General features: G+C 48.6%; 1 protein-coding gene across 4 annotated transcripts in view; it reads right to left on the bottom strand.

Moving 5' to 3' along the window:
* MAP2K6 (mitogen-activated protein kinase kinase 6) overlaps positions 1–17,586 on the bottom strand; it is a 56,505-nt gene that overhangs the window by 16,700 nt on the left and 22,219 nt on the right. For all 4 annotated transcript variants that reach the window (XM_030506398.1, XM_030506399.1, XM_030506397.1 and 1 more), the window contains exons 2-11: positions 15,704–15,770; positions 14,713–14,761; positions 12,331–12,444; positions 11,398–11,517; positions 10,517–10,633; positions 9,981–10,032; positions 7,934–8,061; positions 7,185–7,262; positions 6,342–6,481; positions 3,430–3,475 (exon numbers count right to left, since the gene is read on the bottom strand). In XM_030506398.1, the coding sequence (XP_030362258.1) occupies positions 3,430–3,475; positions 6,342–6,481; positions 7,185–7,262; positions 7,934–8,061; positions 9,981–10,032; positions 10,517–10,633; positions 11,398–11,517; positions 12,331–12,444; positions 14,713–14,761; positions 15,704–15,770 (911 nt within the window). The remainder of the gene's footprint in view (positions 1–3,429; positions 3,476–6,341; positions 6,482–7,184; positions 7,263–7,933; positions 8,062–9,980; positions 10,033–10,516; positions 10,634–11,397; positions 11,518–12,330; positions 12,445–14,712; positions 14,762–15,703; positions 15,771–17,586) is intronic.

Genomic DNA, 17,586 nt, shown 5'->3' with positions numbered 1-17,586 from the left:
GACACCGAGGACCAAACTAAAAACCTTTTCAGGCAATCTTCTAGACAGGGAAAAAGATTTTGTCACTAGCATCGTAATATTGGGCTTTCCGTGTTTTGCAGCTTAGGCAAGCTCGAGGCGGCACTTCATGAAGGCTGCAGATCTGTGCTGCCCCCATGGATTCCCTCTAAGCCCTGAGCCTGGCTGGGCTGCTCTCAAAGGAAGAGACAGTATTAAAAATCACTGCCTTCATTTCTAGCACATCGTGCCCTTCAGCACATGCTGGCTCACAGCTCTGTGGTACCCCAGGAGGAGATGTGCTCCTCCTGCGCCGGTGGTTACCCACCCCATCGCATGCCAGCTCCATCAGGAGCAAGGAAAACCTTGCAAGTAAGGCTGACTGCAGTCGGTTTTCCCTCAGCTTCCTGCTTGATCTGTGTATTTACCCTCTGGTGACTTTTGAGTCTCATTTCTTCCCTGCAATTGCTCATGCTCGCAGCAGGAGATGGCTACTATACCCCTAACCACCACGGAGAGGAAAGCCATCCCGGCTGGAAAGCCATCCGCAGTTGTATGTTTAACTACTTAATCGTGACCAACATGGGAAGACATCCTGCCAGAAAATCCTGTCTACATTTCAGCACAAATGGAAAAATATGTGTAAGGAATAAAAAAACACAACCAAATGCCCCTTGACAGCAACAGCAAAACCCCTCTTCGCTAGCACCAGCCATACAGTTTGCTACCAGGGGCTGCAACACATCAACTGAGATCAGCCAACTTCCACCTGAGATCTCCAAAACACTGTTTGATACCCACTGTCCTGGCAGTTGATTGTATTTATTTGTATGGAGGGTGTCAGAGAGATCCAAAAGGCAGCCAGGACCCTGTGGGGCTCAGAGGTGACCTCAAATCTGTGCAACATGCTGTTGTGCTTCCCATACACAGGCTGGGGGAGTTTGGTTTGATTTCTCACCCTCTCACTTCATTCCAGATTGGACAAATAGGGATTTTCAGGTTTTTCAAAGCTGCACCTCACCTTAGTCCCTCAGCATTGGCTATTTCAATAATCATCTACGGCAGTGGCCAAGTGGAGGGAGAAGAACAAAGAAAAGATATTTTCCAAGGTGGGCTTGAGTGGAAAGTTATCCAGTGAATAACAAGAGGCAGCTCTGAGTAGCTGGGAAGTGACCCAAAGACACACCAGCAAGGAAGAGTAAGCACAATTATGTGGGAAACAGAGCTGACATGGGTTGAGGCAAGGATCCAGACGTAATTTAAGGTCTCCCTGGGTCAGACAGTCACGGGAATTGAAGTGTCCTGAATGACTCTCGTAGAGATGGCCCAAATGGCCTGCTGTGTTATTATCCCAGCGTGATGCCGCTGCTTTCACATCCCAGCTAAATCGCACCCAAGGCAGAGCTACCGCAGCCTGGAAGCACCCGCAAGCATGACATGGGTGTTAGTGGTGGCCTCCAGCCCTGTCTCTCAGTGAACCCAACCCCTTTGCTACGACTGAGCCTGGTCATAGCACCGAACACCCTGTGCCAGGTCGATGTGCTCCATACAATGTGCAGACCACCGGTCCTGCAGTAGTTTCATGCTCTACTTCACCTGGGGAAGTGGGTTTTAAAATGAATTTAAGCATCCATATCAGTTTTCCTGATGCTCAAGATAGCACAGAGTCATATTTTCCATGAGAAACCTCAATTCCACAGGAAAGCAAGGGAGCAGTCTTGGTCTAAATGACAAGTCCAATCCAGTACCGCAACTTAATGCCGTAAGAGAGAGAGGAGGGAGAAAAAAAACCCCAACAAAACAGCAACCCTCAACCACAGGACCTCACAACATTCATGTCAGCCATAAAATACCACAGCATTGAGATACTCTGGAGAGGTGATCCAAGAACCTAATTCAATAGAAATGCACTCGCTTGCCAACGGGTATTAATGCTGCAACAGACAGAGCTGCTCCGGTGAACCTTCTTGATAAAAGGCCATTTGGCAAACGTCAGAAATTTGCTTAAAATATATATGTATTTATTCAATAATAATAAAAAAAAGGCAAAAAAAAAAAAAAGAGCCATAAACCTCGGGCCTCCCTTTGTTCGAAACCAGTATTTGGGCAAACTGTGTGTAAATCAGATCTATATATAGTCTAATTGCATTACAGGGCCCAGTAAGAAATGCCACAGGAATTATTCATTGCTTACAACCACGTTCAGAAAGCACATGGATTTCCAGTGTGTCTTGCAGCTACAGAGCATCTTAAATCCTGGCACCTTCACACCATGCAGGGCCCAACACCTCAGAGCAGAGAGGTAGCAATAAGGCTGACCCCTTGGATGGCATAATGCATGTCCTATGAGTTATGGGGCAGGAGACACCAATGCTTGAGGGAATTCTGCAGCAGCTTCCACCCTTAAACACAGAACATCTTGCCAGTGGCACTGGATGGGGCAGGCAGGTAAGGACAGGCAAGCATCTGGGTCAGTATCTTCAGAAATCACAAAGTTAGGCACCTTCCTGCCTTTAGCAAGCTGTGTATCAGGTAGGGTATCAGGATAAGCAAGCTGTGTATCAGGATTAAAAAGGGACTAGATGCTTAGGGAGTGAAACACTGACTTCCTAAGCTGTCCTGCTTTTTGCTGGCAATTAGGAGCACCAGGATTAATACCAGAAAGTTGGGAGAGAAAGAGGCCATGAAATCTTGGAGCCCTAGCAGAACAATCTCACCACAGACCCTGTTCTTGCCAGCTCCAGCCCAGAGCTCTGGCTGAGTGTACACCAGTGTCTGCACGGCTGGGAGTTCATCAGCAGTTAAGTGCATCTGACCTCAACGCCCTGCACTGCCTTTACATTTCCCCCGGTCGTAAGCCTTTATCAGCATCTTCTTCCTTAGTTATTCCTCTGTCCTAGACATACAGCAAACAGTCTCTAAGCAGCAGATGAAATTCAATAACCGGAATTATTAGTCACAGACTCGTCTCTGTCCCTAACATCCAGGAATTACTCTGTCCAAAAAGTCTCCTCTCCAAGGCACCATGACAGGGAAGCCTAGCAGGCCACTCAGCTGCTGCAGCCCATGTGGAGCATCCATGCTGCATGCATTTCACTTGGGTGTCTGAAGCCATCACACAGATGATTTTATCCTCACTAACTGATTCTGCACACCCTCATTCTTGTCCCTTAGCACATTTGTTCACTGCTTTTACCTATTTTTCTCCCTTGATCTGACTGGAATAGTTCCTGAACGAGATTTCAAAGAGCGTCTCTGATTTGCAGTCACTCTCCCAAGCCCCTGAAGCGCCATGATTCTCTCATCTGTTATGAGAAAAGAGATGCTAAGCATCCCAAATCACCAGTCACTACTGGAAACCCTGTCTTCAGCATCTCATTGTAACCCATCTCAGCTCTGAACCAACACACTGCTTAATGCAGGCACACTCACCATAAGCTCTGGGTATGTTGGCCGCTCTTTGGAATTCTTCTTCAAGCTTTAATGAGAAAAAGAAGAAAAAAATTAGTAGTTACACTCTGTATGCAATTGAAGCACAGCCATAATATTATACCACGACAAAGGCAAGGTTTCAGGTCCCTGCAGAGTAAGGTCAACTACTCATCTATACGTTGAGCGAACAGCATAGGGCTTGAGGACACCTACAGCCAACGCAGCTTGCACACAGGCCCGTATGATACACGCAAGTGCAGTGAGCTCAAGGTCAAAGAAGAGGTCCAGGGACACCGTATGTAGCAGTTAAGGCACTGCCTGTTGCTGGGGGCCAGGTGCAATTGGGGTTTTTGGGTGCTAGCCAGTAGGCCAGCAACTAAGGGCATGATACAGCCTCCAACCTCTGATTGGGAGCGGTGACCGAGTGGCTCCGAAGCACGTGTACAACTATTTGTTTATCACCGTGCTGTTATCAGCGGGGACGGTTACATGGGACATCCTTTTTTTCTCCTCTCCTACAACAGATGGCTCTGGAGGGTTGTAGCTGGAAGTTATTTTGGTTTCCCTCCAGCAGAAAATAGCTTTTAAAAGACAGGACGTAATCTCTACTCACTTCCTGTCAGTGTATTTAGGGGAAAGACACTTGGAGCAACTTGAAAAGATCTTCACACACGTACACGTCGGTGGCGGGGAAAAGGTGTCACACTGAGCAAAACAAAAGTGAGAACCTCGGCGATGATAAGTCGCTCCTCTGCTGGGATTTGCTGGAGCCCAGAGGAAGCAGAGGACACACACTGAATAGATATTTCCTGCTTGCTGTGTGTAGCGGGCTCGTGTTTAGTGTCATGTTGTGAATGAACAGAGGAACCTAGTAACGATACGTGCCAATAGCGCCGAGCTGAAGGTACGGGATGTGTCACATCCTCTGAGCTCAAAAGCGGCCCAAGCCGAGATGCTAAGGTGAATTTGAAGGTTAGGTGTGTCCAGAAGCAGGATTCGGGTATAATCCTCTTAATTTAGACCCTCTACAAGCAAAAAACCTTGTTTCCACGTTACTAATACCAGGAAATCTGGTGACAAGTTACGGAAATCAATGTAAATCTTCAGGAATGAAGAGCCATATTTGGATCTGATCCTGATTCAGCCATCCGGGGAACTTCCCTGAAGTGGCTACAGGTAATCAGACTTTCACTGCCCCAGCGGCTGTGATTCACTCTGTGACCTCCTGAGTTTGAGACAGACTTCAGCCAGGCCAACCACGATACACTGAGTTGCTGTGACCTTGATCAGCATCAGAAGAAATTCTCAGACTCCAATGACACAAAACTAGTGCAATCTGCAGCCAAAATGCACTTTCCAAGTCCATGCCACTCCACTGGCGCAGAGGGATCTTCAGTGATGCTGGAGGATGGGATTTGCAAAGACAGGAACCACCAGGTGCTCCCCAAAGCTTTCAAGACATGAGTGCAGCTCAGCAGGGTCATTCTTCTCACTGCAACCATCATGATATCCTAGTCCTAAATCAGCCCACAGCTATAGCTGCAAGACGCTGTGCTTGCAAAAACAAATTCAGTGGGGAACAACAGCCTGCCTGGCACAAACAGGCAGCTTTGCAATAACAAGTAGTGAGCCAGCAGCATGGGAGAAAGGCAGCTGGTCCAAAATCACAGCGTGGGCCTTGCAAAGTAAAAACAGTGGGCATTTCGTGAGAGGGTTTTTCCAGGCTCCCACCTTGGATAGACATAGAGCAGTGTGGGCACAGGCAGGTATTCCCCAATGCAGCTCGGCATGTAGCTGGTCACAGGGACCTCGAAAACATGTTAGAACAAGACTCCAAGGAATCCGCATGTCGGTACTTAAAGTCCTGGGGCAGGAGTGGCTGATAATCCCCTTCCTGGGTCACAGCAGAGCCGGCCGGGCTGTGGGCCCTGATGCTGGCAGCTCGGGAACAGTCTCACATGTCTGTATTTGTGGATGTGCCGTCCTCTCTTGGCCACCAGGCAAACCCACCATCCACCTGCCAACTTGGCAAACCGCGGATGGCACTGCAGCGCCTGGAAAATAGAAGCGCCTCCCAGGCGGTTTCCAGGGAAGCTGGAGGGAGAAGCAGTCAGGAGCCACGGGGCCGCTGCCAGCTCTCTGTTGAACCATACGACGAGGGCAGCTGCGAGTCTCCTCGGGTGCTGGGAGAGCCTGTGCTTTCATGCAGCTCTCGCAACCTCCAGACAGCACGCATCTGCTCCAGCCCTTTTCCTACACCGCAGCCAAACTCTCCCGCTGCTTCCAGCTCTGAGTCCCATGGAAAGCAGCACAGCAGCCGGACAGCCCCAGTAGCTGCTGACGGGGGCCACCATAGGGCTAACTCTGCCCTCAGGGCTGTATATCCCATGGGAGCAGGAAGATGAAGCCATTCTGTGTCCTGCTCCTCTCCTCGTGCCAGCCATGGGATGTGAGGGGTCTATCAGACCTCCATGCCTGCATTGCCCATGCTGCCAGCCCAGCCATGGGATGTGAGGGGTCTATCAGACCTCCATGCCTGCATTGCCCATGCTGCCAGCCCGGCCACAGACACCCCATGCTGTTGATGGCAATCGGGTTGTGTAAGTCTCCTAAACACCTTCCTCCTGTGTATCCCCCCCAGGCCTGTCCCTCACCACCTCAAGCAGGGAACGTGTCCGCTACCACCATCCCCAGTGCTCTGGCAAAGGCACAGCACCAACCCCTCATGGCTCAGTGAGGACATGAAGGTCATTTCACCCAGGTGGCATGTTCTGATCAAAAGCTTGAGTTGTATCCTAAAGAGATGCCTGTGGGGACAGTGATGCAGGAGGTGGCACTGCCCTCCTCATCCTCCCCACAGCATGGCGGAGGAGCACAGGGCCAGGCTGGGTGATGCCGAGGGAGTACTTTACCATTGCGAGGTAAAATCGACGAACTCCGCTGAGAACTTCTCCGCCGGGAGCTGCGGCGATGGCTCCTCCACCACCTGCTTGAGCTGCTGGAATGGCGTCCCCCAGGAGTCGTAGGGAAAGCGCAAGATGGCCAGCTCGATCTGGAGAGACAGAGCCCAAGCCTCAGCCCCTCAGCGGACACCCCACATCTCACCCTCCTTCCCCACATGTTCCCCATGTGCCCATCCTGGGTGTGTTATTTGAGGCACAAATACATGGCGTTTCCTCACGCCACTTGGCCACAACATCTTGTTTAACCTGGAGGATGGAGGAGATCCGGTAGTCTCCATATTCAATACTCTGGTGTTAGACTTGGGAAACGTTTGAAGTTAAAAACAACACATCTCAAAGGATAACTGTGCTTTAAAATGACTTTGGAAGGAGATGGATTCCCCCTAAACGCTGTGTGGGAGACGCCACCCATCCCTCCTCTTCTGAGGGGGACTTTGCTAATTGCAAAGTGTTGGGAGTGTTTTTCCGCGCTTTGAAAGCCAACCTGCTCCTAGACGACAGGCGCCTTCGCCTTAGCCCATGCTGCCATCTCCCGGCAGCCCATCGCCACCACATCAGGGCTGTCCCCACCACTGGCACCCCACCAATGCGCCCGAAGACAGCAAGGAGTTGACAAAGCTGCTCCATCCTCCTCCCTTCCAACCCTGTACAAAGCTTGATTCCCATTTCCACCCCACCACCTTCCCAGGGAACCAGTGCCCACCAGTGCCAGGGGAGCTCTGGGGAGGAAAATGAACCCACAAGCAACACTGAACCCTCCTGGCATCACTGCGAGCCCCCATGTCATCCTACCATTGTGATCCCCAGGCTCCAGATATCAGATTTGACGCTGTACCCCTTCTGGTTCAGCTCTGGGTTAATTCTTTCAGGCTGTGAATAGAGACAAAGGTGGTTGAGGAACAGGAATGGCATCAGTGCAATGTCCTCACCCAGGGCTCACTGACCTCAGATGGGTTTCTGAGGATGGCAGGCCAGGACCATTCAGCCCATGCCATCAGCTTGCTCTCTTGGCTGTGATGGGACCAGATCTGGTCCCGCATCCTTGGGTCGCCAGAAGCAGATGGTACCTGCACCAGGGATTGGGGCGGTGGAGCTGAGCTGGCACATCTGGCACACAGGGGGTGACAAGCCCCAGTTCTCCTTCCCTGTTTTCACCCTGTGCAAGTGCTCCACAGAGGCTGAACTCTGATTAGCAGGTCCCAGAAGGAGTCTGAGGGACCCAATCCCTGGGGACTGTTTTTCCTCCCTGATGGAAAGTACTATTGTCCCCACAGGGCAAACAGCAAAAATGCAGCACAGAGTAATTACAGAGCCTTCCCCAAGGTCACAGGGAGATGATAAGGCAGCAAGAAGCTGTGCCCAGGAGATATGATCTGACCCAGGAGATCCGTCTCTCCTCTCTGCCCCTTTACGAGTAACTTCAGAGATACATCTTCCAAAACAAGTCCCCAGGACACATGCCAGAGGCTCATCCTTCCCCCTTTCGGATGACCCGATGCCCAGGCTCATGTTCCTCAGCCCTCACACGCAGCTCAACTTACAGCCATGTAGGGTTTGCATCCTGCATCCATGGTTTTAGCAACCGAGTCAACGAGGTAACCGCTAATGCCAAAATCGCACATTTTCACCTGCCCCTGCGTATTGATCAACACGTTAGAGGGCTTTACATCTGCAAGAAGGAACACATACCACAGTCACTGTCACGCATGGGTGGCTGTGCCAAGCCAAAAAAAGCCAAAGAGCTTCCTAGCAGCAGAGGGCACCAAAGGTGTCCCAGCAAAGCCCTGTGCTCTGTGCATGCCAGGAACCCGCTGGCTGCGGATACTGCAAGTTCAGGTGACAGCCCCATGGCCTGTCATATGTTCTGCAAGTGTCCCTTCACTTGCAGACTCCTCTCCCTGATTTGGGGGAGCAGGAGGTATCCTTGCATGTAACCATCGTATTCCACTGCACTGTATCCCACTGCATATCCCATGGACATGGGAGTGCTCGCAGGGGAATAACTCATCAGGGCTGAGGGCATCTCTTAAGAGGATGTCTGGACCTCTGGCAAGTCCCCAGGTGGTTGTGGTCTCATGCCAGTGAAAACAAAAACCCATAGGGAAAGGATGAGGAATGGGCAGGAAAGGGTGAACAGGAGCAGGGGTTGCAGGGGAAGGAGGGAGCAGTAAAATAAGACAAGGATCAAGATTTCAGAAACGGCCTCTAATTTTAAGGATACCAAGCTTGAAGGCAATGTGAACAGCAGCAGGCGTGTGGGTGCTCCACACCTTATGGAAATCAGGCCAGTGTCTCATCTATTTATTACTGCCAGATTTATCCGCTTCCCATCAGGGCCTTATAATCCTTGGTGCGTTCACACTTGCATCATGCTCATGAAGGCAGTTAAAATCACCATCAGAAAGGGAAATTAAGGCTTAGGAAGAAGCTGTAAGTGATATCCATGAGAGCATGGAGGTGCTCTCCTGCACAGCAGGCAGTCACTCCTTATGAGGCTAATAGTAGATGAAATCTCAGCACAGTGCAGGTAGCACAGTCTTCTCTTATCCCAGCACTGATCCTCAAAAGGCAGCAATCCTTCCCCTTTTGCCACCCAGGAATAAGAGGTCTCTTCTGCAAGAAGGTCCTCTGTCTACGTGTAATAAACTATTAAATAGCAGAGCTGAAACACCATCTGAAGCTGCTTTTGAGACCTGCCTATTAGAACTGGATGATTTACAGTTCATTAACATCTGCTCTCTAATCAGCATTTTGCAATCAAAAGCTTCAGGTTGCTGAGATCCTCACCCATCTGTTCCTATGCTGAAATAAGATAATTTTCAGTGGAAATCAAACAAGTAAACAGAAATGCAGAAACCGAGCAGCATTTCCCACCTACTTTCGATGACACAGAAGGCAGAAACTCAACCCCCAGCCACATGCAGAATGTACAGTAGGTGGCTGCAGGATAAAGCTGAACTCTGTTCCTTCAGATGCTCCTCTCTCCAGCGGTCACACACTCCAGAGAGGGCTTTTTCCTCCTCATGACATTGAAAATGACCCTTTCAAACTAAAGGTATCAAGCAGCAACACTGCAAATTGGTTTCTTTCTAAGAGTGTTCATGGCATCTTTGAGATGCTCTAGAGGTGAAAATGTTTAAGGAGAGTACTTATGACTTCACTTAAGGTTACTTAAGCATCACGCTATTCTGCCCCATCAGTGCTTAGGGAAGCTCATGGAAGGGGATGAGGATAGTTAGATCACTGCATGAGGCATCACACTGACATGGAGATGCCTCGCACTGCATGCCAACAGGGAGCCATCAAGCCAGGGGAGAAGCCTTCACAAACCTGATCCAAAGCCCAGTGTTGGGGAAACACTGGGACAAGCGTGCAGATTTTAAAGAGCAAACACAGCAGATACTTCCCTCGAGTAGGTTTTGCTACTCATGAGGTGCTGGGGAATATATTTGCTGTCTAAGGCTCATTTTATCTCAGGTATTTTGGGAACCCTGTGCCTAGTCACAAACCAGCCCCTGCAAGGCTGAGAGCACGTCGCACAGAGCAGACAGACAACAGCATGGTCATGGCTGTGTGCTTGGCACTTACCTCTGTGGATCACGGAGAGCTTACTGTGTAGATGTTCTAGTGCTTTTACGATCTGAAACAACAAATCTAGAGTGAATCACAGCTGGCAGCACCACGAGGAGGAGGAAATGCTATCTGGCTTCACCCACCCCATCCTCACCAGACCTGCTTGGAGGGAAGGAATTACATCTCCCACAAGTCCTGCACCATCACAGCAGCCCAAGGTGACGGTGGGTACCCAGGGATCTCCCAGGACCCTAATGAAAAGGCAAAGGAGCTGCAGGGCCCTCCCACATCTAATGCTGTGCCATCTCTCAATTATGTCTATAGGCACGTTTTGGGTTACTTATGGCTTCTAAAAACCATCACCACAGACCAGATACTGGAAAGCAGCTGGAAACGTCCACATGGGCTTGGCCTGTGGACCATGCTCTTCCTGGTGAAAATACAGCAGGGAGCTTGGGTCATATAGGACTTGGCTTAGAAGATAAACACCCTTTCCCTTCCTCCTCACAGAGATACTAATCCCACAGCTAATACTAATAACTAATACTCACAGAGACAGCTATTTTCCCTAAGATGTCCTCAGGAATCGTCAGGCCTTTGTCAATGACATGTTTGTAGAATTTGTCCAGTGAGGTATCCATCAGCTCCATGCAAATCCACACATCTCCCTGGAGGATAAAGAAAGCAAATAGCTGCCTACTGGAATGAAGCAACCTTTCCTTTCCTTTCAGGCACAAAGGTCTTCTTTGGCACTTGCCCTTTGCTGGCCTGTTTGCCTCTTCCCTGTCTTTTAATACTCACTCAGCAAAACTCTACCGGGCTTTCTCTTTCCCTCCCCTCCAGCTGGAATTAAATGCTGTCCACCTTCACTACCATTTAGAAGTAATGAAGTGATTTAGGAGCCCAGAAAGTTAACAGGACTGAAGCTCCTCTATGCTCAAGTCACTGCAAATGCTCAGCCAGCAAAAGTGCAGCTCTGCAGAGATATGCTTAAAGCTCTTGAAGACATCTTGCTTTCCAGAGCTTTCCACATTTTTCCTCCATGTGGCTTTCACATTGCAAGTCAGGACAATATTAACACTAATGGACCAGGCTGTGAGTTGGTGTCCTCAGCACCAGCCATCCCCATCACTCAAACTCACTACCAAGCCCCAGCATCTCGGCGCTGGGACCTCATCCATTCCTGGCACTAGGGCTTGGCTGCCTTTGTGGTCCCTCACATGGGACCACATCCCTCTTTGCTCACCAAGAAGTAACTGTATGTGACAGATCCTTAGGCTGGGATTGCACAAATCCATATTGTACCAAGTCTCCACATCTAGATGGAGATTAAACCCCTGGCACATGGAGGGAGTCTGGGCATGGGAATTCAGAGCCTGGGAGAGGCTCCAGTCTCCCAGGGGCAGCACAGCTGGTATCCAGGATGCCATACCTCTCGGAAAAGTGCCCCGTAAAAGGTGACAGTGAAGGGGCAATCTACTGTCCTCATGGAGATATCCAGATCCATCAATAACCTCTTCTGCTCCTGGCTGTTCACTGTGGCTCGGATCCGCTGGAAGACAAAACATTTAGTGTTGGCTGTCAGCACCTCCGTACCCCAGCCATACCTGTGCTGTGCCTTGACAGCGACTTAACATCACCCCTTTCCCTTTTATCACACCTCTGTGTGTTACCCTTTTTTCACACCTCTCAGCCCAAACTGCAGGTGATTTTTCTCTTCCCTGCTAACACCACTCTTTCTGCAACAGACAAAAGTCACTGTGGCTTGGGAGAGAAGTGTGAAGGAAAACAAATGCTAGGCTGGTGAAACCTGTGACTTTTGGAGCTGCTGTGGACATCTATTTACATCAGCAGAGTTTTGTGATGTCTACTGCATGAGAGAGGGCTCCAGCCCTGCACCCAGACCCCATAGCTTTGGAAAATGGGCATTTCCCTGTCTCCCAGGGAAAGAAAATTATCTTATGCAATTAAACATGCAGTACACTCTTCTTTACCATTACAATTAGTGCACAGTGCCCCTGAATCTGAGGGTACATCTACATTAGAAAATATGCATATTTACAAAATGATGGCAAATAGCTTGTAAAATCCTAGTGAAACCAGGAATATTGTAGACATAGGTGTATGCACTGCAATGGTGGAAACACGTTGAGCATCACGCTGTTAAAACACACCCCTTCTCGTGGTTAAATGGCCCAAACCCACCTGGTCACTCTTTGCCCCTGTGCAGAAAGAGGATTTCATATGGAAAGCAGTAAATCTCAGTAAAGACATGCATCAGAACAAGAGAGATTAGACATGTGCATGAACGAGAGCATCCACACATGGTAACACAGACAGAAAGCACCTCGGAGGCTCACTCTACCTTCACTGCCATGATCTGCCCGCTAGGCATGTGCCGCATCTTCTCCACCACCCCGTACGCACCTCGTCCCAGCTCGGAGATTGGCTCCAGGTCATCAGCTTTCACCTCAAAGTTCTGTGGGGGAATAAAACATCAGTGCAAAAGTGGCTGCTGTGCATACGCACTGAGCAAGGAGCGAAACACCCCTAAAATCTAACCCTGCTTGGCAAATAAATTCCCCTCTGTGCACCCCCCTCCCTATCAGTGTTCATGAGGCTAGAAACAAAATCATGGTCCTCGGAGGCTGTTGGGAGGATTAACTACAGTGTGGTAATTAGCAGAGTTCTGATGAGGATGTGCTTCCTAATGACACAAGCAGGGAGCCTGTGTCAAGGAGCATCCTGGGCAGGGTGGGCGCAGGAAGGACCATCCCTTCAATGGGATGCTCCTCCCAGTATCCAAGTATCCACCCCCCCCCCTTCAGCTGCAGCACTTTCAGCTTCCCCATCGTTGAAGGGCTTGGACAGAAAACACCACATCAGCTTCTTCCCTTGGAATCACCTTCAGGCTTTTTCCTTCTATCCTCCTCTTCCCACAAACAATCATGGAAATACCTCTATGTTTTTTAAGGCCTGTAAAAGCTTATTTCTCCAGACCCATAAATAGGCCACATACCAGCTGAGTGTGCCCCATTTTTAAACCATGGATGATTTATTTTGTCTAGCATTCGAGATCTCATTCTCCTGGCCTTACACAGAGGGTGACTTTGTTTGCAGCCCCGCATCCTAACCTGCCCTTCTCCCTTCTGCCGTGATATTGTGCAGCAGCTCTATTTTTTGCTTCTTATTATTTTTGGATGTTTAAGAAGTGCCTTTGCTACTAAAACCAACCATTCTGTTTGCCCAACGCACAACCACATCAGTCAATCATCCTACAGAAAGAAGCGGGTTATAATGAACCGATTCACGGTGCAAATCCCACATTGCTTTCTGCCGGCACAGCAGAAATAAACCCTGCAGCCTCAACTGTGCTGGTTGGGGATGCCACAGCGTGCAGAGCCACACACTGCATTACTGTGTGTCATTCCCTCACAGCTCCATCGCCTGCAAAAGGAGCCCTGGCTCATACTTTTGTGTAACAGGAGGGATTTAAGCATCTCTGCCTGCCTGACACTGCTCCCACTGTTCAACAAGATCCTCTCCAAAGAAGCACTTTGATTCTCTCAAGGCCACTCTTCAATTTAGCAGCAAAGGGAGAGGAGGGAAAGTGGCTTTCCCTAGGGATCAGGGGGGAGCGTGGAAAGGCTGCTGGAGCACATCCTAAAGGAACTCGGCTGGACATTTAGGGAAATGCAAACCAAGGCATGCCAGTCCCTCTGAGACAACCATATACCTGTCCTGTAAAAAAGAGCTCTGAGTTTTACAAGTGCCTTTCTCTTTGCACCACCCAACATGGGCTTTCTGCCTCCACGCATGGAGCCTTTCTGGAGTGCCTGAGCCTTTCCTCATCCCTAGGACTGCAGGGGAGAAATGATTTTCTTGGAGCAGGCGCTTGCTCTAGCAGCAGGCGTTTTCCCTGCCCCAATGCTGCACCATTTTGCTCCAGAGGCATCTCACACTCTCTCCACCTTCCAGCCCCTGCTCCATGCCAGGGAAAATACAAAATCCAAAATGAAAGAAAAGCATCTGAAGATCGACATTATAAAACACTATTGGATTAGCATTTCACTTCATGCATTAACTCGCTGACACCAAGGCCTATCTTTTACACCTAATAAATTTATTGCCCAGCTTTAAAATGCTTTTATGAATGCTGCTGTGCTGTTTTCTCCCACCTAAATAGCTGTTTTGTTTTTTCCCTGCTATTTTTTCAGACCATCAGGTGGACTGGTTTCCATGCTGTCAGAAGGATTTGCTTCCAGGATAGGAAGATCTACCCTGAGTTAGACTCCTGATGAGATTGCCTTCAGTATTAGCGAAGGGAAATACTTTGGATGACAGCTTCAAATCAGCAAAGGCACTGCAAAGGAGAGTAAAATCTGCTGTTGGCAATCCCCTCATTTTATGATTGTTATTTTAGGGGGATTAGCTAGAATAATGAGGTAAGGAAGGAATTTCCAAGGTGGAAAACATGAAGGGGACCAAGGTGTCATGGGATGCAAAGGGAGGATTTTTGGGGACATGTTCATCAGAGCAGTGACAACCAGTAGGTCACTCTTCTCAGCTTTTATTCATCCAGCAACTGCCTTCTATTTCAAGCTTTTAATAGCTGGTGTTTATTAATCTGCCCTTTTCTGTGGGGCTGAAGTTAAGCAACCCCACAAGCAGCCAGCACCAGAGCAGCCAGCCCAGGATGGTCATCTGTCCCCGGAGGTCTTCTTCTCACTACAACTCCTAGTCTTACCTCCTCACCAATAGAGATACAGGCTTTGGAGTCTAGATCTCTGGGTGGCCTGCAAAGGAGAAAAGGGAAAGGATGTGAAATGTTACTTACAAAGATCTAGTTTCCGTCAACGGGTAAATACAACCCCTATGGCCCCCCAAGCCATCTCCTCACACCTTCAGGCAGCAGCCCTTGCAGCCCTGAGCAGCCTAACCAGTCTCTTAGCTCTGCAGGATCATCAAGTACAGCCAACATCCACAAAGACACCCCAAAAAGGGGTCAGGAAGGAAGCTGCTGGAGTTGGCTTTTCTCACATCCAACTTCCCCATGCAGGAACCCAGAGAGATTCATTGCGAAAGGCAAGCCAGGTGCAAGCACCAAACCTCTGCCAGCCTGTACGAAAAATGGATTAAATGGGCATAAAGGTCTAAACCCCCTGTAAATGATTACCCAAGTCACACAGCATGGGTTAATAGGCTAATAAAAGTCAGTCCTCAAGGAAGCAAGGAGAGCCAAGCAGGCGGGAGTTGCACAAATTGCCTTAAAAACACAGGGATTTCTTTTGCAAGCCTCAGTATGTAGGGAAGGGGATGCATTTTTATACCCTGACCAAATGCACATTACTCAAACTGGGTGGCCAAAGTGCCACATCAGTTAAAACTGAGTGCCCATTCTGGTTCTTCTTTTTCCTGGGCAAATGAGAGATGTACCATGGGCAGTGATGGGTTAGAGTGATAGGCTGAGACCCCATGGTTACACCTGGGGCAATAAGAGAAATACAAGGACTGTTAAGACATTATCCTCCCTAATGATGCCAATATTAACCCAGGCATTTCGCCCCTGTTCCTTGTGAAGGGTCCCTGTGATCCATAAGGGTCCCCGTTGTCCATAAGGGCCCCCATTATCCCAGACCTGCAAGCCCAAGCCCTAGCAGTGCAGGAACAGCAAAGGCTGGAAGGCAGCTGGGGCTCGTGGTTTTCTTTTCATTCTGCCTTAGTGTTTGCAGACTTACGTGGAACTTGTCTGTGGTTGCTCAAATGCTTCTTTAGGAATTTTCAGCCCAGGGTTCCTCTTCTTGCCTGCGAAAGAAGAAAGAGGCAGAATTAAAGAAAGGCGCTTTTCTGTTGTTGTTGTTGTTATGTTGTTTTGGTTTAATGTGCAAAACACAGCTTGTCTATATTTGTTGACCTTATTTAACATAAATGCCCGGCCAGGCTGGTGGTGTTGTCTCAGGGCACAGAGTTCAAAACATAAAGTGCCTTTGTTCAGTAACGCTTCATTTAGACCTGCAAGGTCTGGCTGCCAACTTGGTACAGAAAGCAGGCAAGAGCTCTGGCAAAGGCAGGCCATGTGAAAATGCAAAGTGAAAGGTATTTCTCCTCCGTCAGCCCTACCCACGTAGGATCCCTTCAAATGTTCCTTAGATTTTAAATCATTCCAGATACAGAACTGCGAACCCTGGCAGGAGTAAAAATCTTTCTAAAGTTGAAAGTCCAGAATCAGATTCTGATTCTGTTTAAATGGATGTTTCACCTCTTGGTCATTAAAGTTGTGCAAACCCAGCAAAAACTAAAGCAGAATTAAGTTTGCAGGCTTCAAAGCCATTTGTTTCTGTTCACACTGACCAGCCAAGCTTCTCTGAGCTGGATGAAGCTCAAGCTCTGAAGGAGTTCAAATGCAGGCTCTCCTGTAAAGGGGGTCCAAGCCAGCAGACACAAGAGCCAGGCAGACTAGAGAAATACAAGAACCTTTTTATGACTAAACATATACAGCCACATTTCAGCATGGGGTTTTGAATTCATGGGTAAAATCATCTGAAAACATAAGTCATGTCACCAAAACCCCAAGGTAAACATCTGGCTGTTTGGCTGTGTAATAAAATCCCTGGTCCCCAAAAAAGGCACAAGCATCTAATTTAGGCATTAAACAACATTTTTAACCTAACAACTTATATCAATTACAGTCTTTCTTTTAAGCATCAGTTTTACCCTCTATTCCCAACACTCTCAAACTTTACCTATATATGTTTGAGTTTGTTTTTCCTCTTACACAAACTCATGTCAATAGATGTCTGTGCACCCCAGTGCCAGAGGGATGCTAGTTCAAAGCGCAGGCACCCAGAACTGAAAATGACCTTTTCAAAACAATTAGTCAATTCAGATTGACAATCTTTTCTTTTCTTCATCTTTTCTTTTTAACTTGTCTGCTCCAAAAGACAGGATCTTTTGGCAGAGTCTTTCCAGGATGAGACAGGCTGCACCAACCCAGCTGATACCCCGTGGGAAAAGCATTATTGCAAGCCACGGTGCACACTCACTGTTGGGATCAGAAATCAACAGAACTGCAAATTTAGGAAAGGGGGGGGGGAAAAAAGCCAATTCTCTGCTCCAAGGAGCTTCCAGTCTAACACAAAAAGGCAAAATAAAAGAAGGAAGGTCACCCGGAAGCATGAAGAACAGGTCTCGGTTTTCCCAAGAGGTAAAAGCTGTGAAGTAAAGGAAGGAAGTAAAAAACACTCTCGGAAAAAGTGGAGGCATTTCTAGTTAGCAGAGCTGTTCTTTGACCTTTTTCTTCTAGTTTTCTCAGTTGTACTACAAAGGTCACTAGAAGGCACAACAGAGAAGCAAGCTCTGCTGTGCTACATGCTCCAGATACCGCTTCTTGCCCAAGCTGTGCCAGTGTACATCGGATCTGACAGGATGCTAAATGGGTACTGGTGTTCTTAAAGTTGTCATGTTTTAGCTAAAAAAGGAATCTCAAAAACACAGGTCTTGCAGTGCAGGCAGACAAAAACCCTGTTTCTCTGGCATTTCTAAGACTGCCATCTCAGCGACATCTCTGCCTCTAACAACCCGCCTGCATTCTCTCGCAGTTCAAGCAAACAAGACAACCACA

The sequence above is a fragment of the Strigops habroptila genome, chromosome 14 (genome assembly GCF_004027225.2).
Source record: "Strigops habroptila isolate Jane chromosome 14, bStrHab1.2.pri, whole genome shotgun sequence".
Taxonomy (NCBI): domain Eukaryota; kingdom Metazoa; phylum Chordata; class Aves; order Psittaciformes; family Psittacidae; genus Strigops; species Strigops habroptila.
This window is presented reverse-complemented; position numbering and strand designations above follow the sequence as displayed.